Source organism: Arachis ipaensis, chromosome B5 (assembly GCF_059453495.1).
Source record: "Arachis ipaensis isolate K30076 ecotype BB chromosome B5, ASM5945349v1, whole genome shotgun sequence".
In the NCBI taxonomy this organism is placed as follows: domain Eukaryota; kingdom Viridiplantae; phylum Streptophyta; class Magnoliopsida; order Fabales; family Fabaceae; genus Arachis; species Arachis ipaensis.
The window spans coordinates 116,866,853-116,894,011 of NC_142440.1; the positions used below are offsets into that span (position 1 = coordinate 116,866,853).

General features: G+C 35.6%; 1 protein-coding gene across 1 annotated transcript; it reads left to right on the forward strand.

Moving 5' to 3' along the window:
* LOC107643792 (Cytochrome b561/ferric reductase transmembrane protein family) lies at nucleotides 1-25,736 on the forward strand. Its single transcript, XM_016347539.3, has 4 exons — nucleotides 1-325; nucleotides 442-493; nucleotides 592-788; nucleotides 25,296-25,736. Exons 1-4 carry the CDS (start codon nucleotides 179-181, stop codon nucleotides 25,599-25,601), a joined length of 702 nt encoding a protein of 233 aa, XP_016203025.1. The 5' UTR covers nucleotides 1-178; the 3' UTR covers nucleotides 25,602-25,736.
* The last annotated feature ends 1,423 nt before the right edge of the window (nucleotides 25,737-27,159 follow it).

Genomic DNA, 27,159 nt, shown 5'->3' on the forward strand with positions numbered 1-27,159 from the left:
CTTAACAAGGGATCAGTAATTCACCAAATGTAGAGGGGACATAGGGATGCAATTAAATTGCCTCGTAATTATACCCATAGGTGGATCTTGAGAAGAGCAAAATAAAAGCGTTGTTGCTTGTCGGTAGTCCTAACTCCTACTGCTGCTCACTAGCACTCACTCCTCCTAAGTCTTAATAATGGCTTCACTACTGTCTCCCGCACTTGTCTTGTTTGCTGTAAGACTTTCAGGATTTGCAGTTGGACTCCTTGTTCTGTTCTGGGTCCTTGCCTTTAAATCCACCTTTCTCCCTTCTTCTCTTTCCCAACAAGACTTCATCTATGCTGTATGCAGTGCACACATTCACACCACTACTCTCTTTTCTCTTTACTTTCTGCTTCCCTTTTTTACACTTTCCATTCCAAAAACTTAATTTTTCTTAAATGCTCTAAATAATTGCAGGTTCTTCATCCTTTGCTGATGGTCATTGGGTTTATTATCTTAAGTGGAGAAGGTACTTAGATTTAATTAGCTTTAGAATTGTTTGAAAGAAATCATGATGTAAAATTTAATTAATTTATTTATTTTATAATTAGTGTATAATTTTTGCAGCAATTTTGGTGCACAGATGGTTGCCTGGTTCTATGCGATTGAAAAAATCAGTGCATTTAGGGCTTCAAAGTGTGGCTCTAGCTTCTGGAGTATTTGGAATTTGGACTAAATTTCAGGGGAAGGATGGGATTGTGGCCAATTTCTATAGTCTTCATTCATGGATGGGTTTGATTTGCATTTCCCTCTTTGGAACTCAGGTACTAATACACTTACATGGTGGTTGTTTTCTTTATCTATGGTTCTTTATTTTTTCCCCCTTAATTATCATGAAATTGTATTTCTTACCATAGTTCAACTTTTTATCTAGTGCAACGTGCAAGCAACCTTCAGTCATATTTATTAACTTGCTAACAAAAATAATTGCTTCCTAAACTAGATAAGACTCTAGCTTAGGAAATGTGTGGGCCATCTTTTGTCATGCGACCAATAATTTTATATATAGGAAAAATGATTGCATTCCCCAGGTGTTGCTCCAAGAGGATCCCATGGTCTCTATTATATGGAGAGAAGCCCAATGGGCTTTTGCTTCATTGATTATGGTTCTGGTCGAATTTTTGTGTCTTGGAGGTTGGCAATTTCACTAAAATTGTTCCTATTCGTGTAGAGAATAGAGAATAGAGAATAGAGGGGTAAACTTTTTTAAATAGAACAACTTGTGACAAATTAGTTTTCAGTATGTCAAATTAAAAAATGCCCAGGAAAAAAAAGATATGTGCCCTATGGCAAAAAAGAAGAGAAGGATATATACCCCTTCGAAAGTAAAATATCTATATATTTAGTATTATTTTTTTTTGAACATAGGTAGCTCAACACAGTAAAGTGGAGCATAAAGAACATAAGACCAGAAAAAACATAAATGAAAGTTGTAATTCGTTGTCATCTCCGGCATTGCTATCAACAATCAAACAGATAAACTCCACACCATTCCTTGTCTCTACCCTTTGGAAAACTCTGCTATTCCGCTCCAACCAGACATTCCAAATAACCGCACAAAAGCCTATCAGCCATTTTTTTTGCTCAGACTTTCCACCTGCTACTCCAGTCCAACTCTCAAAGAACTCCTTGACTGTTCCCGGAATGGCCCAAGCTCTATCAGTAAACGTCAACCATGCACACCACACCTATCACGTGAACTCACAAGCAAAAAATAAATGATGCACAAATTTTATGTCTTTTTTACACAATACACAGATATTGTCATGATGATTAATAATGCCAAGTCTACTCAGCCTCTCCTTCGTGTTTACCCTGCCTACTAGCACAAACCAAGTAAAAAGTTCAACTCTTGGAGGAACTAAGCCTCTCCAAATGGAGCTTGTGAAGTTGTAGCTCGTAATGTCGGCTGAGATAGTCTCTTTTTGTAGCACCTGCACAAAAGAATTAGTAGAAAAACTCCATTTTTATCAAATTTCCATACAACTGAATCCTCTCTATTAACCGATAACCTTACAACCCGTAACCGATCGTGAAGTTGATTGAGCAACTCTAGCTCCCATTGGAAGAGTTCTCTCCTCCATTGGAAGTCCCAAACCCACTCTAGCCCATCCCAAAACCCACAGTCCCCTATTACGGATTCTTGCTGATTTGAAACAGAGAAGAGTCTCGGAAAACAATCTTTTAAAGAGCCATCTTGTAACCAAACATCCTCCCAAAAACGGATGTTTCTGCCATTTTTCACCTCCACGGACAGACCCCGATCATCATATCTCAAACCTGTTGCTCCTTAATATTAAGCTGGCAAATATCTTTCCACGGCCCCCTTCTAGATGGCAACGGTTGGTTTGAGAACATTACCGTTGGGTCCAACTGATTACAAGAGCAAACAATCTTCTTCCAAAGCGGGCAGTCCTCCTTAGAAAAGCGCCACCACCACTTGAACAGAAGCGACGCATTCCTAATTAGAGCATCTCCCACCCCCAAGCCATCTAGCTTTTTCGGAGCTTGAACTATCTCCCATTTCACCAGTGGTATCCCTTTATTCCCATCTTCTTTACTCCACAAGAACCTTCTTTGAAGCCCAATGATCTTCTCTGCAACTCCCTTTGGCATCTTATACAAGCTTAAGTAGTAAATCGGCAGGCTATTGAGAACAGATTTTATGAGGACCAACTTACCCGCTTTGTTGAACGATCTCGCTTTCCATAAGCTCAGCTTGTCTTCCACCTTGTCTATGATTGGTTTCCAAGTCTTCACTAATCGAGGATTAGCACCAAGAGAAATTCCTAAGTACCTGACAGGTAAAGCCGCTTCGGCACATCCCAACAGACCACACATATTCGTCACCCATTCCTTCTCATAATTGACTGAAATTAGGCTCGACTTTTCAAAGTTGATACTCAGGCCAGACATTAACTCAAAACAGCGTAGGAGCCTCTTGTAATTCAGTAACGTCTCCGTTTCCTGTGGACAAAATAATATGGTGTCGTCTGCAAATTAGAGATGCGATAATTCTATATTGTCCCTTCCCACCAGCAGTGGAGAAATTCTGCCATTTCTAACCGCCTCTCCCACCATCCTATGCAGAACGTTAACAACAAGAACAAACAGGAAAGGAGAGAGAGGATCGCCTTGGCTGAGGCCCCTCTCCATCTTGAACGGCTTGGTTGGTGACCCATTGATCAACACTGACATAGATGCTGTAGTCACACATTCCTTCACCCAGGTTCTCCATCTAAGACCAAAGCCCATCTTCTGTAGCACTATATCCACAAAGCTTCATCTCACTCTGTCATAGGCTTTCTGAAAGTCTAATTTAACAATTGCCGCTTCCTTCTTTCGCAGCTTGAGCCAGTGGACCGTCTCACAAGCAATGAGAGCACCATCATGTATTTTGCGACCCTTTACAAAAGCAGACTGAGTCTCCCCCACTAGATGTGGCATCACTGATCGCATTCTTCTTACCAGCACTTTGGATATCACCTTATATAAGCAGTCAACCATACTAATCGGTCTTAAGTCTTTGATTTCCTTGGCCCCCACAAATTTTGGAGCTAGCGCCACCCAAGTAACATTTGCATCTATTGGTAGCTTTGCATTCTAGAAAAAAACCAACACAGCTGCAGTAAACTCCTGACCAAGCTCATCCCAGCATTTCTTTATGAAGTTCATATTATAGCCATCACTACCTGGAGCTTTACTGGGCTCACAATCCCACACTGCCTCTCTTACTTCCTTCGTCGATGGCATTTCCTCTAGCACTGCTGCCTCTTCTTCAGTAATCTGCTTGACCAGCCCATCACGGATTCCAATCAAAGGGGCATGCTCCTGCCTATACAGTTCTTTATAAAAACCCATAATCGCAGTCTTTATTCTGGCCTGATTCCGTACCAATCTTCCATCCAACACTAGAGAATCGATTTTGTTGTTCCTCCTTCTTGCCGATGCTAGATTATGGAAGTACCTAGTGTTCTTATCCATATCTCTAGTATGCTTGGACCGGGACATCTGCTTCCAATGCATCTCTTTTCTGACATACCACTTCGCACAGCAAGTCACCAGAGTCTTACATCTAGCCTCCATTGTTCCGTCATAACTACCAGCACTAACCTTATCATCAATCTTCTTAATCTCTTCCTCAAACTTCTTTATTCTGTTGTCCATGTCCCCAAAATTATCCCTATGCCATCTCCTGAGTGGTACTGTCAACGCCTTCAACTTGTTTGTAAACATGTCACCTCCCAATTTCCTCCACTCATCCTTTACCAATTGCAGAAACCCTTCATGTGTAAACCAGGAGTCCAAACTGCAAAAAGGTCTTGGACCCGCACAGATTCTAGAGTCTTCTAAAATCAATGGGCAATGATTTGATAGGCCTCGCGGTCCTCCTTTCAAACGAGTATCTGGAAACTCCTCAAGCCACTCCAAACTGACCAGAATCCTATCAATGCGGCTACAAGAACTACCTCGAAACCATGTGAACTTCCGGTCGATTAACGGTAAATCGACTAGCTGTAAATCTTGTACCCATTCCTTGAAATCCTCCGCAGATGCCGGTAGGCTAGTAGCGCCTTTCCTTTCTTCCAAATGTAGTATCTTGTTAAAGTCTCCCATGAAGAAAAACGGAACCTGACATAGACCCATCATGTAGCTTAACTCCTCCCACATCACTAGTTTCTCACTCCGAACATGTGCACCATACACCAAGCAGAATGCACATTTGAAATTATTTTTTATCAGAGAACCTTCAACACACAGCCAGCCATACCCTTTATAGCAGTTCAATCGTTTAAATAAAAAATTATCCCACATTAACAATAAACCACCGGATGCACCGACAGATTCCACAAAATCCCAATCCACTGTATCACAACCCCACAAGCGTGCTACATCAAACCTAGACATAGACTCCCTCTTGGTTTCAATCAAACCTAGCATATTCAATCTATATTTTTTCTTCAACTTTTTCACCATACTCCACTTGCCATGCCCTCCTAGGCCTCTAACATTCCAACAACTATAAATCATTTAAAATAATTTCTACACACCTTGTGATGTTGTTTGGGTCTGCTCCTCCTAGCTTTCTCTTTTTTTTTTTTGCCATCTTTCTTTTTGCTGCGATTGCTTCATTCTGACTTTGTAAAATTGCCATAATATCTTCTTCATCATCATAAAAAGCTGCACCTGACTCCACTGCTAATTTCAATGTTTCCTTATTCTCTACTAACTATCCTGCATGTAAGCCCCTCTGAACAGAATCTAGTGGTGCATTATTAATATCTGTCTCAAAACCAGCATCCTCATTATCCCGTTCAGTCACATTGCCTTGACCCACATCTTCATCTTCCCCTACTATCTCTTCCAAATGTACAGACCGGCCGCTTACTTCTTTAACCAAACTATCCACTTTCGGTTCATCATCAAAAGCAGCCGGCGATTTTCGTCCCACCGTTCTCCCAGCTCTTTCACCGGCGTACTGTACCAGGACAAGGCTATGGTCCTCTGCTTCCCCGCCAGGACAGTCGGCAACGCCTCTCCTCGACGCAGAGGGACGCGCGCTTTCCCGGTTATCCACCCCATCCACCACGGGAGGCGTCGTGCGGCTAGTCTCATTGAGAACGCCCCTGGTTGAGTCCCCCCTTCATACATCTTCGAACCGGGAGTGCAGGGAGGCAGCTGACCCTGTCCAGACCCGCGTCGATGTTGCTGGTCTGCCCTACCCTCCTTCTTCGACCCGGATCCACGAGCACGCAACTGACCCGGTCCATCTTCAACTCCACGTTCCAGATCCTGGCTTGTCTCATCATGGTCTCCAGGCCCAGATCCGCGAGCCCGCAAGGAACCCAGCCCAGCCTCTTGTTCGTCTCCTTGTTGGAGCTCCACGCCACTCAACTCTCCTTGGGCCTCGCCTACACGGAACATATGGACTCCACTCAGCAGCCCATCACGCCAATATTCCTTCTCAAGCCCATTGCTTGAATGCCCCAGCAGCTGTTTGGTGTTATTACTAACCTTGTGGGCCTCTCTCCCTTGTAAAAACCCATTTACCTCATCTCCAACGTGAATAATGTTCCTTAGCTGTTTGGTCCCACTTCTTTTTTCAATGCATAACTGTGTAACAGTTTTCTCTGATTCACTCTCTATACACTCATCAAATCCCCCAAAATCAGCATTGTCATTAACACCTTTAAATTTGAACTGATCCGTCATCCGTTGTCTCTTCATGGCCATTAAATTATCTTGATTGCAATCATTCAAAAAAAAATGCCTGTTGTGACCATTGTACCCTTGTTTTCACCATCGTCATTAGCTCGTGTTCTGATTAGGTCTGCCGCCGGATCCCACATTGCCGCTGTCAACAACATTTCTCCGGCTTGTGAACTAGCGTTTGCATATATTGACTTCACGCTTGCGTCTTCCAAAAAGCATTCATCTCCGTATATTTCACGCCCTATTTCCTTCACAAAAACATCAAAACCACTAGTCCCAACCGTGATATGAATCCTTTCCTTGATATCGTCAAAGACACAGGTATCAATTAACACTCTCCCAACACTGAAGGATAATGCAGACTTCGTCACATCATCACACTTGACTACTTCACCCCATAAACTGCCTATTGTATTGAACGTCTCCATTGACCAGACATGTAATCGCACTCCATGGCATTCTAACCACACTCTTCTAGTCTCACTACGTTCGGATTCCTCCCATCTCCAAACCCTGTAAAAGAATTGTAAGAAGCTATTCATTTTGAAGGTAAACGCTTCCTCCGCGTTCTTCACCGAATCAAACACTAGTAAGGCTTTGTAAGCACCAAGCTCTCTGACTTCAACAATCTGAGAAAAGTTGTTAACGATGGCTCTCCGTAAAGCTTTGAAGTCCATTGGTCTTGTGGTACCGCCTACTAAACTCCTCAGCAGCCAATCGAAATTCTCTTTTGCTACTGGCACTTCAATCTTTTTCGTCCAACCCTTTCCTTGGTTATCCTTGACTGGTCTTATCTTCTTACTTTCTTCCACCCTTGTAGAACTTTCACCCTTCTCGAGCTGCCTGATCTCCACCTCAGATCTTGCCATTTCCCCCTCGCGTGCCCCAGTATTCTCTCCTCCCATAGCCCTTCTGTATTTGGCCTCACTTACATAGATGACCTTTCCACTTATTCTTGTATGATGCATTTCGGCTATGGCCTTCATCGCTCCCCCCTTTTGTTGTATATCGTATAAACGCAAACATATACACAAATCCATTTTTCAGCTTCCAACCCAGATAGATGTCGTTAGTTCGTCCTATCCAATGGAACAAGTGAAATAATTCCTTCTTCGAAACATCATTCGGCAGATTGTTGACAAAAATCGAAAAGAAAACATTTTCCAAACGTTGTACTCTTCTCGATTCCAAATCCTAGGATCTCGTTTCTGAAAATTCCTAGTTCTACCCCACTCAGTGTTCCCCTCTCTCATTATATTTAGTATTATTAGATGCTGGAAGAATATATCTTTATTCTTTATTCTGAAGTGAAAATCAAAAGCAATATTTAATTTCAATATGCATTTATGATTGAATTTACGTAAGTTTATTAAAAAAGTTGTGGGATTAAAATTAATTTTACATTATAATTCGGGTTAATATGTTATAAAAAATAATTGTTATGACTAAAAACTATTGAATCTATATTTCCTTTATCTAACTAATAATTTGTTTGTACGTTGTACACTAATGTTAGTACAAAACAATGAAACCCCAAAGAATTGTCTATTGTTAAAATATTGTTATGATTTTGAAAGGTAAGACGTTATCTGGGTTTTGACAATATTTTATTTTTATTTGATTATTATTAAAAAGGATTAATTACCAATTTGGTATCCGAAAAATTCAGTTACTCCAAAAAAGTCTTTGAAAATACAACAAAAACAATCAATAAATATTATAATTTTTGTAAGTAACAAAAAAACTTTCATATTTAACAAACGATTTATCTATTAGATCTAAATTTTTGGGACAACATTTGAATAAATATTTAGAAGATATATAAAAAATTTGGAGCAAAATTTAATCTCTAGATTTTTCTTTTTATTTTTTCAAAAAAATATGATCATTCACAATACTTTTTTTTTTAAAAAAATCACTTGATAAAAAATGACCAAATTTTAAGCATAAAAATATTTTATTTTTTAATAATGATTGAAAAAATTTGCATCAAAATTTGATTTCTAAAGTCATTTTTTAGAATATATATTTAATATATAGTTTTTTTCGTTGTGTTTTTAAATCTTTTAAAAATTTATTTGTCGTTAGCGTTTTTTGAGATTCGTTTTGTCAACATACAAATTTGCGGATACCATTTCAGTAATTTACTCTATTTTAAAATAATTAAAACAATAAAATAATAAAATATTTTTTATTTTTATTTTACCCTTATTTGGGAATGGATCCGTAAAACTAGGGATGAGCATGGGTTGGTTTGGTTCAGGTTCATGGTAAAATTAGAATCGAACCGATAAAAAAGTAATTGGTTTAGATTTGCATTTTTTTGTGCTTGTACCCGAACCAAACCAAACCGATTAAGAGTGGATTGGTTCGGTTCGGATAGCGGGTATCCGATGACTTTGAAATTTATAAAAAAACCAAATTAGCAAATTTTTATCTTAAAAATTCAACAAAATACAATAAACATGTAACATCAATAGAAATAATGCAAACATATTAAACACCATATACATTAAAAACTAAACTCATCAAAATCCAAATATATTAATAGTGAATAATCTTTGTCTAATGAAAATATAAAAGTGCAATAGAAATATTAGAAGTTAAATACAAAAGTCTAGTGAATAATCTTTGAAAGAAGCTAAAACCAAAACACATTAAAATCTAAACATTAGAAGCTAAATACAAAAGTGCAATAAAAATATTTGTCTAGTTTCAAAGTCTTCACTCCATAATCCTTCACTCCATCAATCAATCATATTCAAGAGAGGAGTTGTGACCTTCAAAAAATCAGCATATAATTAGCTAATGTCAATATATAAAATTGATTAATTAAAAGTAATTCAACAAATAAATAATTAGTGAAAAAATGTTAACCTCAAATTGTTGTAAACAACATCAACTCCAATGGCTTGATTAGATATTGTTAAAGCTAAAAGCTCTACATTAATAGTAATTAAATTATTATTAGAGACTCAACAATAACAACAATTACATAATAATTTAAAAAAATATAATTTAAAAATAATTACCTAATTCAAGTTTTTCTTAGTCCTCCAGTTCTTGCTTTAAGTCATACATCTTCTCTTGAGTCTTCAACTAATTTTGTGAGCAAATTAGAGACTCAACAGTAGAAGGACACTTCTAAATTGATCAAGCACATGACCACTAGTACTAAATGCCGACTTAGAAGATACGGTAGATACGGGAATAGCCAACAAATCCCTAGCCATGTGAGCAAGAGCATAATACTTCATTGATTTCAATTTCCACCAATGCAAAATGTCAAAACCGGGAATGTTATCCTCCACATCATCTTCCATGTATCTTTCCAATTCATTCCTTTTGACCTCATCTTGCTTTTTTTTTAACCCTCAATCTAAACTCATCACCAACAATTAGATTTAATATGTGAGCACAACATCTCATATGCATGAACTCCCCATTTAACAATGTTGACCCATTCCAATCACCCATGCCTCTAAGTAAATGCGAAATTGCAACACCATTAGCACTAGCATTGTCAACAGTTACACAAAATATCCTTCTAATACCCCACTCTTGCAAGCACTGTTCTAAGGCTCTCCCTATAGTTTCACCCTTATTATCAGTAATCAAACCAAAATTCAATATTTTTTTATGCAATGTCCAAGACTCATCAATATAATGTGCAGTCACACACATATAATTCAAATTCTGAATTGAGGTCCAAGTATCGGTAGTAAGGAAACCATTTGGCAATTTTCAGATAACAAATTTTTCAACTTCTTTCTCATATCTAAACAAAGCCATACAATCTCTAGCAATTGTCCAACGGGAAGGAACCTTAAACCTAGGTTGTGCTTTACTCATAAATTGTCTAAAGCCTTGAGCCTCAACAAATTTAAAAGGAAGTTCATCAACAATTATCATATTTGCAAGAGCAAGACGAGTTTTCTCTTGATTAAAATCAACAAGCTTCATAGTGACTGCATTAAGGTCATCCTCAAATTGGCTCCCAAGTGCAATAGTTTTCTGCCCCTTTTCAGCTTGCTTATGAGGGTTTTTAGTGACAATTCTTAAATGTTTATGCAAGTTTGTTGTACCATGACTAGAACTATTGCATGCATTTTTTTTACAATAGTTGCAGTAGGCTTTATTAGGAGAAATTTTTAGAAAAATGCGCCCAAACACTACTAGGTGCTCTACTGGGTTTATGTTTTACCACATTTAGAGGCTCGACAGTAGTTTCAGCAACTTCGGTTTGTGTTTCTGATGAAGGATTTGAGGCAGGCAACGGTGGGGGAGCTGGACTTTGCGATGTTCCACCAGAAAGACCATCGTTCTCAGCAGCGGGAGTGGCTACACTTGGAAAAGAAATACTTCCAACAACCGTATCACTTTTAGGGTTAGTTTTCTCCTTTTTTTTAATCTGCAAAATAAATAAAATAAGAGAAGTCATGTATTTGTTACTAACCAATTAGTACAATTGAAAGACCTTACTGTAGAGTATTTATTAACATTGCAAGCAATATGTCCCCAAAATGAAAGTTTACAATAAAAAATAAAACAATATAAACAATATAACACTGTAGAGTATTCATTTAATTACTCAACTAATCAGAGTATAGTTTACATATGATTTCTTCATAGTTACTATCTTATATATAGTGTGTACCGCTAATATAAATCTAAATCTCACCATTAGTAAAATTCAGTTCTAGCTTTCTTTCAATTTTTTCTTCGTTTATCTGCTACCATGAATGATAATAGTAAATGAATAGCATAATATTTTTGAAGTTAAAAATCAAAATTAGCTTATAGAAGATCCTCAATTCAAAATCAAATCTAGCTTTTACATAAGAGCAAGATTCTATTAATATTTAAAAAATTGAACAGCACGATTGCTTCAGAGTGATCAAGATTGATTTATTCAACAACAACTAAGAATGTATAATTTCAAAAATTGAATAAAAAATAAAACAATTAACACTTTAACATATAACATTCCCAAAAAATTATAGACTAACCTGACTGACTGACCGGAGAAGACGACGCTGGAGCCTGGAGGAAGCTGGCTGCTAGAGAGGGAACGACTGACTGAAGACGAAGCTGGCTGTTGGAGAGGGAACCGCGAACAATGACGCTGACAAAGATACTGACTGAGACACCAACGACGGAGAGAAAGTCGGTTGCTGCGTCGCTGCCGCTACTAGGAAGACGATGGAAAAGACGATGCATCAGATGGTCCCACGGGCGAGGTGGAGAAGACGATGCGCCTGACGCCTAATGGAGAAGACGATGAAGATTGGAGAAGCTGGTTGCGTGGTAGGAGGAAGCTCTGCCTTTGCTAGGGTTTCTACTTTCTGGGTTTACTCCATGGTTGCGCCGTTAGTGAGATAGTATTAGGGTTATAAGTTGGAAAACACATAAAAAGTTATATATATATATATATATGATCGGGTTCACGGGTTGGTTCGGGTTCCGCGCCCCCAAAACCGATATCCGAACCAATCATCAACAAATGTCATCGGTTTGGTTCGGGTTGGACCCGATTACCCGTCGGTTCCAGAACCAATTTAGTTGGTTCGGTTCGGGTTCGGACGTGTAATCGAGTACCCGCTACCCGTGCTCACCCCTACGTAAAACTCGAGTTTGAGGGAGAGGGAGATCAGAAGATCGGATGGGGTGTTCGATTTAGTGCGTGTTGAATTCTCCTCTCTTTGTGATTGATGGATACCAAAAAGAGGAGAATCAATTAGGGTATGTGTAGTTTAAGTATTATTTTGTTACTCAAATTCTATTTTTATGGGAATCAAATGTACTAGGAGGAATGTGGGAATTGAAATGATTGTATTTTGATTCTTTAGAATCAAATTTATTTAAAAATAATTTTTCAAACTTTGAACCAAACATAAAAATATAATATTATATTAAAATTTCTAGGAATTATTTATAATTCCTCTAACCACACACACTCTTAGAATTATTAAATAAACTAATGGACACCCAACATGTTAATCATCTAAGAAGTGGATATTTAGTTGGAATTACACTAATTAATGAGAAATACTAAAAATTATTAGAATTTATTATTTTAAAAATTAATTGATGGTCAAATACAATAAATTCTGATGATCTTTTAATATTTTTTTAATTAATAATGTCCTAATAAGTTAACTAATTAGATTATAGAAAGTTAGTTGGAGTTATGTTTTAATTAACAAGGTCCTAACTTATCAATCAACTAGGAAGAGGAAAGTTAGTTGAAGACTTAAAGTTGTATTAATTGGCTCAACTCAATTCAACTTGAATTATCAAGAGGACTCAACTCAATGTCAAGAGGACTCAAGAGTTACTCAAAAACTTTTCCTTAGCCAAAATTCCAGATTATACTCCTTATTGAAAATAATTTCAACAAACAGTGTAAAAAAAAAAAATCCCAAAACTCACTGCTCAAGAATAAAGTCGCAAATCCACTAAATTACAAGAAACATAACAGTTGTACAATTGAATATAAATTCCAAATTCATTTGATTCAACGAAGACTTCAAAATAAAAAGAATCCATTAACATAAAACAAGACTAAAAAGGGTAAAGAGATACAAACCAACAAGTAGATGTTCCTCCTTAATTACAAATTTAAATTCAACATTGGATTTCATTACCAAAAATTGCTAATCGTTCATTGAAAAAGGAAAGTGTTGCAGAGATTTAAAAAGACCATGTAGATGTTTCATTTGATTTTTGGTAATCTCGACAGGATGTCGAATTAAATTTGTATCAAGATCTCAATTTGAGGAGCAAATACGACTCCTCTAAAAAAGAGTGAACTAAACTCGGAAATTACTTAGCGTAAGTATCGAATCTATGTATGTCGAAATATTTGTGATAAATTGTAAACCAAGAAAATAGATAAAGCGAAGTAAAAACTTGGAAATAAAATGCTTGAAAGAAAAGAATCAAAATAAACAACGTAAAGACAAAAATAGGACTGCACATGGATCGAATAATATCCGCATATCCGCGGTAATTATCCGCATCTGATTCGCAGAGCTATCGGATTGGATCGGATCCAATCCGCACTATAGTAGGATTGGATTGCGGATTTGGCAGTGATATCCGCGGATCCGATCCGCAGATCCACACATCTCATATTAATAGCATAGTTTAAGAAAGTAAACCCTAATGTGATATGATTTTTAGTGTGTTGTTTTATAAATTTTATGATATCTTGTTTTTAATTTTTTATGTTGTACTTTAACTTAGAATAATTAAACTTAGATATTGTATTATTATTTTTCTTTTGTTATTCAAGAGAACTTTTATTGATAATAATTTAGAAGTAAATAGGCTTAAACAAGTGAAAAAAATAGATTTTCTAGAGTAAAAAAGGGCCTTAAAACAATTTTTTTTTAATTATGCGGATATACCCGATATCCGATCTGATTCGTAAGTATGCAGATCGAATCGGATTGGATTGGATCCAACTTGAAAAAATGTGGATATCGTATCCGATCCGATGAGTGCAGTGCGGATCGGATAGAATTATAGGTTATATCCGATTCAATCCGTGTGTAACTCTAGACAAAAATAATAAGAAGGGAAAGAAATGAAATAAATAAGAACTGTAAATAACAAGTAAATTGAAGCTTAAAATAAATGAACAAAATAAATAAAAGTATCCGAAAAAAATAAAAAACAATAAAATGAAATAAAAGGAAAAATCAATGTAATGAAAAATAAAATGAATAAAAGAAAATTGACTCAAGACACTCACATGTACTTGCACTCCATCGATCTCCTTGGTATTAGTGTGATTTTGGATTTTGTAGAGTTTTATGTGATGAGGAGGTGTTCAGATTAAAATTCTCTTTTCACTTCTGCATTTCTTTTATTTATAGACCACAAGGATAGATTTGCAGAGTGTCTTTTTCTTCCTACGATTTAGCTTTTTCCTATTTCTCAGGTCACGACACTGTCTTAATTATGAAGAATCTTGACTCCCAAGTTTGACATCCCACGTCTTCTCTTACCTTGATCTTTAAACCCCACGTTCCATAAAGTACTTTTGGATAAAGTCTTTGTGTGATTATCTCATTTTGATTTTTAAAAGTCACTGACTCGACTCTTTAATTATTTTCTTTTCACTTTCTATGATAAGTCAAACCCTTATGCTAACGCTTTTATGGAACAACACATGTGTTATGATACTTTGACCTATATTCTCATAGAACAAATCACATGCTATGATACTTTGACTTATATATTATCAACTCACCTTTAGGTCAAACAATCATGGTCGAGTTATTTGTAATGTAGAATTTTTGTGCTAACATATTGCCCCTTGAAACTTGTCTTCTCAAAAAATAAAATGAGAAGTTTCACTTGATTACGTGCCTTGCACGTGCCATTTTTTCCAAATTTTAAAATTTTGAAAAGACAGTTATGCAGAAATGAAATAGTTCATGCGTTTTTTCTAGGAATATATAACGTTCCCCATGGGCTTTAATGGGCCTCCTCTTTTTAAACCTTTTTACATTCTCAGGGTTTACTTCTTCATTCAATTCCACCATTCTCATCATTCTTCATTTCTGCAAAAATCCTTCTCCTTTTCTTTGAAATCCCTCCTTGTCTTTTCCATGAATTCTCAATCTGGTCTTTATTCTAGCAGTACTCTTGCTGTTGCCGCCACTTCTTCTTCTACTACCATTGCTGCCACAACCTCTACTACTGTTCCTATCACTACCTCAACCATCGGAGCCACCACATCATCTTCTCTTCCTACTTCCACTATTGGCACTGCAGCGTGCAGCTGCCACTTCTGCTCCTGGCGGAGCTTCTGCTGCTCACATCTCTCCTTCATAAGAAGAGGGTGAGGAGGATGTTCAGGTTATAGCACCTCCTCCTCTGGTTGTCGATGTGGCACAATTCTATAATAATGATGGTACTCTACGGGCTCCCAATCCTGACGTTGAGACTACCAAATTCTGGAGAGCCAGGTCTTGCTTTCATTCAAAGTCATAAATGTCTTATATTAATATTTGGGGCCACGTTCAACTCAAGAACAAGTCGAGTCTATCTCTTCTTTCTTTCCATCTTCCCGTGAGCATCTTCTATTGATTTTTCGCAAAAATGTTAAGGCTCCTTACTTCCTAGTCGAGTTTTTAGAACAACACCTCCTAAGGAATCTAGCTCTTTATTCTCGACTTGGATGTCGAGGGTATCTTCAACTTACAAGTCTATATGAAAGTCTTTTGGCATTGCTTTTGCCCTTAAATTAGCCACTTTTTACTTGTCCTATACTATACCTCTCTTAGGAGCTAGTTTGGACTTTTGGTGCCCAACTACAAATAACTTCCATTTTCCTTATGGAATGATGTGCCCGACCTTGATGAAAATTTCTGCTTTCACTGGCATTGCTCCTGAGAGGGAAGATGCATGCTGGGTCACTGCATACCCTGATGATGTCTTCGATATCAACTTCGACTTGACCTCTGTGTCAGATTTTATTCAAAACAACACGAGTTCTAAGGCTGACTCTGTGAGTAACAGAGAGCATATAACTTTCTTACTCTTGTGGGTAAATGCTTTTTTTTTGTCCAAAGTCGATTTAGAATAAAAAAAAGCAATTATTTGCCGCTAGCTATCATGCTTCACTGTAAAAAATATGTTAACCTCTCTTCTCTAATGTTGGCTCAATTGTATGAAACACTTTCTTTAGTAGTTAGTGAGATTCGACGAGGTGAGTCTTCGATCAACCCTTTTAGTCCTATCTGGGTTGCAATCCTATGGTTAAAGGCTGTACTCGAACCTTGATTCACTGCTTCCTTTGTTGAAGTTCCAAAAGCTCAGCTTGACGGTATCCAACTTTCTTTCCTTTCTTGGTTGAAACCAAAAAGCATGTCATCTATCGACACTTTTTGTTACTTCATCACTCTCCTTCTCACATCAAGACTAATGATGACTCTTATTACTACCCAAATCCATGTACTTGTCAAAAAAGCGTTGTTGGGTATCTCCATTCTTTAACTAGCCGCAATCCTGAAAATAAAGAGAATGTCGATGAACTGGCCGAAAACCTTAACTCCCAAATTCTTCTTGTGGGTCTCCCTCATGAGTTGACTATAACGACCCAATTTTCAGTATGTCTAGATCATACCAAAAATTGAGTGCTACCAACTTGTCTTCCTAATTATTATCTATTATTTATTATGAGTTTGATTCGTTGTTAAAAGCGTAATTATTTTGCGAGGTACTTCTTTTTTAGAATGTTTGGATTAATAAACGGAATCATTCATAGTCAATTCACAAAGGTTAGCAGATAAAATAGTTATAGACAACGATACTTATATACATCTCAAGCAATTGACAACATTCAGTCATCCAGCCTTTATTAGAGTATAGATTATAGATCTGAGTTAAAACACACACACACACACACACTCGCACACACACATATATATATATCCCAGGTCCTGCTCAAGAAGTCCCTAAGCTAGCACCCAGGCTAGCCTAGATTCTATACTCACCTAATCCTTTTAAACTACAAAAGCGAGGAAAAGTACTTCATTGAGTGGCCACATAACAGCAACATTGTATGGAGGACTTAGGCTAGAATTTGTAGATAAACAGGGTGTAGAAGTCAGTTGGTCTCACAGTATATACATATAAACAGAGAACGAGATTCACCCTAGACTTAGAAGACTACCTAGAGCAGAATCCTCTTTCCAGAACGGTCATCAGCAAACTACGGAAGGGTACTCATGCTTCCATCTGAAGGGGGAAGGGAGAGTAGGGGTGTGAACTTGGGAATTCTTAGTAAGGTCGGGGTTTAGAGTTAAATTCATTTATAATGTCCATTTGCAAGTTTTTAAATCTTTTGAAAATCGATGGTTTAACAATAAAAAATTCAAAACTTTTTTAAAAGAAATCAGTTAATTAACCAGAAATCTAAACTCCCTTTTTAGATAAAAGAATCTTAAAAGTTTCCTAATGATATGAATGACCAACCTGTTCCAAACATAGGTTCATTAAGTCTATGCTGAACCAGCTTGATATTTCATACTTTACTAAACCACAACTCAAACCAATCACGGCCTCAGGCCCATCACATAATGAATTATGGCTTCAGGTCCAAACAGCTCGATCACATCCAATTCACTACAACCCAACCAATTTTAGTCACAAACACAAGTAATAAGGTTCAAGCACAATCAAGAGCAAGTATAGCAATTAGCAATTAAATAGAATTATTCACATAGGCAAACTAATTATAATATCACAAACAAGTATGATGCATGTCTGACCCTACTGCAGGTAATGAGATCATTTGTCGGCTACATACCCGCTTCTGACGTTACCCGGAGTCCTTTGACCAGGTAAGGCTTCCCTATTGGCAATACCCATCGCAAGAGTCCTTTGACTTGCGAGGCAAACCACTGCAAGAGTCCTTTGAATTGCAGGACGGAGCTAGTTAACTTATATATGCCCAACACACTCACTGTAAGAGTCCTTTGACTTACAGGAGCATATGCTAATTATGTGTTTTCTCGATACCTCTGTAAGAGTCCTCTGACTTACAGAATAGCATTATAGCTAGGTATCCCAGGAAAGCATTCTCAGTGGTCGCACCACCATCTATCTGACTGCCTCTCTGCAGCAGATTCTTACATAACCATTCTCAAGCATCGCCCGAAGGCTCATAAGTCACATATAACCATACTTTTCATCACTTAGAAATCATCTTTGTCATCTTTCCACAATCATAAATCGAGCATCACAACATCATAGTGGTCTCATTTCACAATTCTCTGCTTACTCTGTAAGGTTAAACACACTACTATATAGCTTTTAACTCCTTTTCTTTCTAACATGTTTGCAAGTTTTTAGAACTTGTTTCATTACCTTACATACCTCTATACCTTCTCTTATACCTTTACTTAGGTGTTTAATAAAGAGAATTAGGGAATTCTGAACTCAAAACTGCCTTCTTGAGACTTTTAGGAAAAACTGCCTTTTGATCAATATTTTATTACTATTAATAAAATAATATTCAAATAATAATATTTTATTCAACTTTCAAAATTGCATTTTTATCCCAAACTTTTTGAAATTTGCATTTTAACCCCTTTAATTTTTAATATTTGTACTTTGGCCTCTCAACTTTTTTTAATTAACTTTCAACCTCAAATTTTTTAATAATTATGATTTGACCCCAAAATCATCAAAACCAAAAGCTTTTCTTGTCCTCCAAAAACCAAAAACATTTTTTCAAAAGTTCATCATCAGATTTCAACTTGATTTTCAACCAATTTTTCAATCTTTACGGTAACCGATTTTTATCCAATTTTTGCCAAACCAAAGAGCAACCTTTAAGTCATCAAATACAAATTAAAAACACATTAAATATATTGAATATCATGACTGGAAAGCCACGTTTTCCAGCAACAACAACAGCAACTTCACAACCTTCAATAACTTGATTTTCAAGTATTAAAACAACAAGATCTCATGATCAAATCATCACACAAACACTCAAAATCAAGCCTCAAGTAACAAGATCTGATTTCACACTTCAAGAACACAACCAATCATTGATTAATTTACCAAACCTTACTTCCTTTGCAGCTGCCAAGAATTGAATCAAGAACAAGCTTCAAAAAGCACTTTTACGCCTGATTTAACATAAAAAAAACAACTTTAGAACCATATGAACCATGAAGGTTGAAGCTTCATGATGATGAAAAGAAGGTTTTCCGCAACTTAAAGCAGCTAGAAATCACGTTTTCTTAGAGCCTATGGTGATTGAACAAGAGATCCTAAGAGAAAATATGAAGAAAACATCATCAGCTTGAGTTTCCACCATGGCTGAAACTTCAAGGAGGAGGAGCAGCCATCATACCTTGATTTTCTCCTTGAAAATTGATATAGAAATGAAAAGGAAGAAGAGTTGAACACTTTGGTCGGATTAAATTTTTGATAGGGTTTTAGTTTGAGAAAGAACGGAGGTTGAAGCTTAGGCATCCATGAAAGTTTTTCTTGATTTCTCTCATGGTATTTTCGAATTCTAGCTTGTTTTGGAAGAAAAGGTTGATGATAATGATGAGCTTAGGGACCCGTGAGGTTAGGATAAGCATTATCCTAAAGTTTGGTGTAAAAATATCTCAAGAAAGGATAATTACTAAAGTTAGATGTATTAGAATACAAGGGTTTCTTACTTTTTCCTTAAGAAACCTTTGCTTGGAGAGTATGAAAGAAAACATGTGGTGGCTATCCCTGGGAGAGCCATGTGTCATAAGGTGCTGAGTCATCAGAATTTAATAATAAAATATCATTCTGAAGATAATTTAATAATACATCATATTACACTACTAAATGATAAGCATGAGCTTTACTAGTATAAATGGTACTAGTAACAAGATAATCATGAGAATAAAAGATGTATGATGAAGCATTAGCATTGCTAAGTTCATCTAAGAATGCCGGTATTATCCATTACCGATAGATTTCTAGCTCAGTTATTATATCACTAAATATATATCAACATTAATCACAACAAATGAAATAATAATATAATATTTTAAATAAAATAATAATATTTGAATATTATATTAATATACATTTTTTTTGAAATTCGGGACCGACTCGTCACATAGAGACTAATGACGGAAGTTAGAATTTTGAAATTCGGACCTGAAGTGGCTCAAAAACGCAACTTTTTGCGACGTGCTTGCTTAGATCAAGAGAGGTGTCTGATGCAGTCAAGCTACAGACTCAGTAGCTTGATGACACAACATCTGCGCAGTGGAGGTGCTTATATGCACTAAAATTTCTAAAAATTTCATAAAAATTCTGTTTGATCACGAAATAGCGTTGTTTCTTCGAGACTAGGCTGTTACATCGACCATGGCTCTTAAAAAGAAATTGGTCACCTATTCCCCCCTAATATGTGTCGAGACAATTTAGTCTTGCACAATTGTTGCCTTCTCCTTTTTATCTCGACCTTGGAGCACAAATAATCCATTATAAGGTATTGAGTTTGGAAGAGTTTGATCAAGTTTTGGACCTCAATCACCAAAGGGTGACTTCTCAATATCAAAGATATGACATCAAATTTTGCTTTCTCTCGACACCTGCATTCCACAAGTGGTGGTTGACCTATTATAATTCTCATTGCACATCATCTGAACAAGCACTCTCTAATTTGGTTTTTCCTACTGCACAGACTGTCGCATGATGGAAGAAAACTAAAGGTGAGAATGTAAAAAAAAATCTTAAATTAAAAAAATATTATAAAATAAAATGGCATTTCAGGAAGATAAAGTATGTTTTCAATGAGGCCTTAGAGGTATGTGAAAAGAAGAAGTAAACACACTTTCATAGATGTCTCGACCGTTACTTCAAGACTTATGCTCGAGATCCTTATGCTAAAAAAGGACACTTTATGCAAAAGTTCAACTTCCATTCTTTTCCCAATTTCCCTTTTGGTCTTGCTGATCGACTACTTAACCCTCCTAAAGGAGTCTTAGGAGTGAATTACTGACTCCAAAAGAAAGATTCTCGAACTCTGGGCATCAACATGATTGGTGTTGTTTATTACTGGGGCTTTCGAAATAAGATTCATGGTCGAACGAGAATCACTGGATATCCTCCAGGTACCATATTTTCTTAAAATTTAAACCTTTGAGTCTTTACTTATCTTATATTCTCTATGTCTTTTCAGCTGCTCGACCTACACAGATAATTGGTATGGCTCCCGACCCCAAACTAGTCAAGGAGAATTGGGAGTCAGAAGAGGATGCTGCTCCAAATAAGACCAAATCCAAATGGGGTCGAGGAAGAGGACGGTCGAGTGAGGCCACACTTTTCTCAAAAAAGCATAGTGCTGTTGACATCCTTCTTGGAGCTAACCCCAAGAAAGTTCAAAAAATAAATCCCACCATTTCTTTTAAGGTATTTTTGGAACACCTTTAAGCTTCTGTCCAAAGTTTGTTTTGCATAAATACTTAATAACTCTTTTCTATTCAGTTTAAACAGTCGAACAAAGCTCCAGATCTCGGGTTTAAGTAGAAAGTCGCTCTGAACGAGAGGTTGACCTATCCGATATCGAGACTGAAGTGACTCAACCTACTCCTCCCATTGTTCCTCGACTGGTGGCTATACCACCCATTCTCGTTTTAAGTCCAGTACAACCCAGTCCGTTGACTGCTGCCTCTCAAGCCTCAACTGATTCTCCATTGGAAAATTTCTTCACCATTTCCATATTTCATTTTGATTGTTCATATTCACATACTTATCTTTTGCAGGCGAGCTATATGCCTTTGCCAAGTAATGCAGAAACACATAGAGAATCAGGTCCTATTTCGACAAATGCTGTAGTCACTTCTACACTAACTTCGGACACAGGTCAAACTGCTGTCAAACAGGATTTAGAACCCCCAGTCCATGTTCTTGCACCAGAGACTGGGGATTTAGATTTTGAAGAATTCAACTTAGATCTTGCCAACATTCTGTTAGAAGCTCGATAAGTATACTCTTCAGAAGGAACAAGAGTTCTCTCGTCTTCAGAACCAGAGGTTGTTCTTTTTATTCAAGAATCATAATCAATTCTTTCGATCCGTGAAGATCTGAGGAGGTTACTTCTCCTGAGCCTCAAATGCTACCAGGTTCTGATCCTCTGGTTGTCGAGAGGGTGAACATAATTCTCGACTGCCTCAACCATCCTTTCGAGGAGATCAACAACAACGCTGACCTGAAGGTTTGACTCTTCAAAGCTCTTGGTTTTCTGGACCAAAAGATTCCAGCTGGGATCTATACAGTTCTAGGTGTCTTTATTGAAGATATTTACAATTATATTTCCAAGTTTGAAATAGTCGAGGAAAAGTTGAGCAAGTTGATCGAGGCATTGGGTAACCATGACGCCCAACTAAAAAAATGTAAAATGGAAAAATCTCAAATCGAAGATGTCTTATCAGAGGGTCGAGCTAAAGAGCAAACATTGGTATCGAGAATTGAAACTCTTGAAAAAGAAATAGCTGAGTTGAAGGCTAGGAAGGGAAAAATTGCAACAGCTAACTCGACTCTTACTCCCTGGCTTGAAAAAATTAAGAAGGTACATTCCTCCAAAGTCTCGAGTCGATCTGCTTTACTAGAAGCCATCACTCAAGCCAACAGGGTTAAAGATGAGATTTCTCAAGCCGCTACCACCTTGGGTAGAAAATAAGAGGACTTAAAGCTTAAATTTAGGACTTTGTTTGAATCTTAATTGTCTGTATTATGATCGACTCTTTGTATATGGTCGACATTTTGTTATGAACTCTCGTATTTAATGATAATTATATGTTTTGAGATATTTTCCATTTATATGTTCAATCTTTCGATTATTTCTTATATCTCTTAACTCATATGTATTACCATCAAATATTTTTTCGACCTTAAAAGTTCCTTCCCATAATGGTGACTATTTTCCTTTAACTTGTTAGGTAAGAAGCACTAATTTTAAAAACAAGTCACCAACTGCAAATCGCTTCTTCTTTACTTTTTTGGTTGTATGACTTAGTTATAAATTCTTTCTGTCAAATTATTCTATCTAAAGTCATTAGTCGAGTTTGATCTAATTCTTTTAGTTCATCTATCATACTCAACATGTACTATTCGACAGACAAATAATTTTTTTTAGTCACTCTGATGGTTTGTAAATTTATCTCAAGTGGTAAGACAGCTTTGTGGCCATATATAAACTCATATGGTGTCAATCATGTAGCCTCCTTAGGTGAGCATCTATATGCCCATAACACCTGGCTCAAGGTATTATGCCAATTTTGAGGGAGTTTCCTGATATGTTTTTTAATCAAATTTATTAGAGACTTGTTGACGGCCTTGACTTGACCATTAGCTTGTGTATAATACGGAGTCGAATGTATTATTCTAATACCTCGTGATTCAACAAACCCCTTTATTTGTCGACCTGTAAACATGGTCCCTTGGTCTATAGTCAAAGTATGGGGGATGTCAAATCTATAAATGATCGATTCCTCAATGAAGTCAATTATCTTGTCTTGGATAACTTCTTTCATGGCACAGTTTTCACCTACTTTGTAAAGTAGTCGACTGCCACCAAGATAAATTTATGCTTCAAAGTCAAAGGAGGATGAATCATTCCTATTAAATCGAGAGCCCATCCTTATATAGCCAAGGTTTGAGTATAGCATATAAATCAAAGGCAGGGACTCTTTGAATAGGTGCATGTCTTTGGCATTTTTGTCAAGCAAATTCAATACAATCCTTCATCATTGAAGGCCAATACAATCCTTGTCGATGCAAGATCCAATGTATCTTTCAACCCGACTGGGGAGCTCTACAAATACTTTCATATACCTCGGCCAAAGCTAGATAAGTTTCTTGAATGCCAATACGTTAGAGTAAAGAACCATCGACACTTTTCTTAAACAAATCCCTTCCAATTAATACAAAACTCAACACTAGGTATTTAACCTTTCGATCTATTCTTTGATTAGGATTTTTGATATGGTCAATGATCTTGAGCCTCCAATCACTTACGTCTATTGTGTTTGCGCAAAAAACTCCTCTTAAATCCAAAAGAGTTAAATTAGTTTTGATTTCCCTTAACTTTTTCATCAAATTAGGAGATATTTTATCCAGAAGTCATTTGAGCCAATTCATTAGCCTCTTGATTCGACTCTCTAACTATGTGTTTTACTAACATGAAGTCGAATGCAGCTAATAGTCGAACTGTTACTGCAAAATACTTAGCCAAAATATTCAGAGAGAAAAAGGGGTGGGATCTGTGATGGCAAATACGGGTATTAGGGCAGGGTATGGTTTCTTTTTTTTTTATAAACTTAAACGGTGTTATTTTGAAGCAGCCATTGAATCAAAAAGTACTAAAAAAGTCCGGCTGATTTCGACAATTTACCAGTTCTCTACCAATTTGACCGATTTTTAAACTGTTTTTTTATCATACCATTTTTAAAATCAACCAAACTAACCAAATAATCGATTTTCAATTAATCTGATTGAATTGGCTAGTTTGATTCGATTTTTAGAATCTTAATTTTTATCCTAAAAAATTATGGCAGCATTTTGAGCCATGTTACATGACAATATCTTTTTTTTTTACTTCTTTAGTTTAACATATATCTTTAATCTTTGAGTGAAGATCTCCACGGTGTCGGGGTACGTTCCCCGTATCCACTTTAAAATTTTTTTGGGTTTCTTCCTCCTTTTTTTTTTTTTTTTCTCTTAATATTTGCACCTATTATCATATAAAAAGGTCTTTAATATCTAACATTAATATCTACTTGGATGTTTTATATATATATATATTTATTTTTTCCATGATATTAATATTCATAAATCTTTTTTAAATACATATAACAAAATTATTAGGACAATTTTCCTTTCTTTATGATAATAAAGCATAAAAAGTAGAAGTTATTTATCACACATCAACACTTAATAAAACAAACTAATTAACAACGAAAACCAAAATAGATATTCTTTATATTTTATTGAATCTAAGACCCAAAAAAAAAAGTTATAAAGACCAAGATAATTTCCTTATTTGATAGGTCACTTATTAATAATTTTTTTAATTAAAAGAAAATACTAATCATAATTAAGGAGTACACTAATTACTTGATTAACTCAAATTAGTTATATATATTATCAAATAAAAAATATTATATGTAGATAAAAAATTAATCTTTAAATCAATTATTATGTATTTATAATACATATATTATTTAAATTTATTTTTAATGTGTATTTTATATTTTAATAAATATTTTATATTAATAACTAATTTAATGACTGAGTTTTTGTGTATAAATAACATAATTATTATCAAATATATAATATTATATTTAATTATACAAAATTTTAATTTTGACCCCTTCAATTTAATTTTTGGTTCGTCCATGATGAAAAGACTCAAACCCAGAAATGTGGTTTATGGGGCTTATATATTTTTCACTGGCGTCAAAGCCTCACCACTGCACTTTAATTGTTTACCTAACACTCCCCTTTCTAATGTCACATATTTGTTTCTAATTTAGTGGTTGTTAGGCTTCTTGAACTTTTGGCACAGAAGAGAGGCAAAGATTGCGAGAATAAAGATTTTACCTTGGCATGTATTCTTGGGCCTATACACTTATGCGTTGGCAGTAGCAACAGCGGAAACAGGGCTTCTGGAGAAATTAACACTCATACAAACAAAGAGAAATAATGTATCCAAACACAGTGCTGAGTCCATATTGGTTAATAGTTTAGGATTATTTCTAGCCATGCTAAGTGGTTTTGTTATTCTGGCTGTTGTTTCACCTAAGTATGGGTATCATACCCTTCAAATTAGACAACATTAAATTCTTGCCTCTTACGACCAATAAATTATTCATGGTCATGGTTGCCCCATATTCGAGTTAGATTTGGAGCAGTATGAATTTTGAATGAAATTTGTATGGGTCATGTTTGTGCAAAAATGGGATAGATTTATCAAACCAGCTAGCCTTTATTTTGCACCCAAAATTGTGCCTTCAAATGAATTTTCACGGAGAAAAGTCTTTGTATATGGTCAATATCTCTCATGTGTAGACGCATTGACAAAACGTTAGCAGGATCAACTAACAGGTGTATCAAAATAGGGTTAATCCTTACTAGACTCAATTTTGTTTCATAAAATTTCAAAATTAAATTGTGAAGAGCTTGTATTCATTTCCAATTTTTTCCCTTTTTTGAAACAAATATTATTGGACACTCCAAATACCCATCCATTATCCAGTACTAGAAGTGGCCTGCGCATACGCGGACGAGTCGTACGATTTTTTTTGTAAATTTGACCTTTTATATTAGAAATAATTATTTTAAGTATAATTAATTAATACATGGTATAATATATGATAAAAAGTTAAAGAAATTTTAAATTTAAATAAGTAACATATATAGTATTAAACATAAATAAAAGAGGTCACAATATTCTCAATTTTTTTCCATAATTAGCACGATTTAAAAATAAAAGATGAGTATGTTGGTACATGTGACATTGTAGTTTGTGTCTATGATAGAGATTTAATGAAATTGGATATTTTAATAAATAAAATACATAATACTAAATAATTTAGATCCAAATTTTTAAGGTCATGTACTTGTCAAAATATGACTAAGAGTCTTATATAACATAATTGTAACTAGACATAAAATATAAACTGGCCAACCAAAAATGGAATAAATGACATTATGGTCAAATTTCTGGTATAATCTGTATCACTATTGAAAAAAAAAAACGAAAATATTTTAATTGAATTTGATATTGTAGTTTATGCTTGTCATGGATGTTGAAAAATAAAAGCTACCAATAATTGACATATTTATATGTAAGAAGATGAGATAAATTTAATGAAACTCTATCATTAGTATTTTGAAATCATTTTTACCTATTTTAATATGTCATATAATCAAATATTTTTAAAAATTTCATGATAAATCACATTATTTGTTGTAGAATTATCATGAAATATGACCATTTTTAAGCTGTTTTTTATGGTTACTCTTGATACTGCAATATAAAATTGTTTGCGGGTCAAAACTCTTGTTTTAGAAGTATGCCTACACAGTCTAATGATTATTCTTGACTTTTATTTATATTCATTGCATATGATAACATAAAAAAATTGACGATGTTAAAACTTGAAAGGTAGTTTAGCATCTGATGGAGTTAATGTCATTTCTTAGAATAAAGACCTTTCTTTTGGTATTATTTACGGATAAGATTTTTGTTTCAATGACTTTCTTACCAAGTCTAGTAATGATCAACCTAGTTCCATTACAAAATCTAGATGAATGATTAATATTTCAGAGCAACATAGCCGGGCATCTTTCTTTGAACGAAAGTTCATCATTTGACAGTCTAAAAGATTTTATGGT

What these genes read in the sequence shown, in the direction of transcription:
- LOC107643792 (XM_016347539.3), top strand. Translation starts at nt 179, where the DNA reads ATGGCTTCACTACTGTCTCCCGCACTTGTCTTGTTTGCTGTAAGACTT. An exon ending in TATTATCTTAAGTGGAGAAG is followed by an intron (nt 494 to 591) that starts GTACTTAGATTT and finishes TAATTTTTGCAG; the next exon opens with CAATTTTGGTGCACAGATGG. An exon ending in TTTCCCTCTTTGGAACTCAG is followed by an intron (nt 789 to 25,295) that starts GTACTAATACAC and finishes TTTCTAATTTAG; the next exon opens with TGGTTGTTAGGCTTCTTGAA.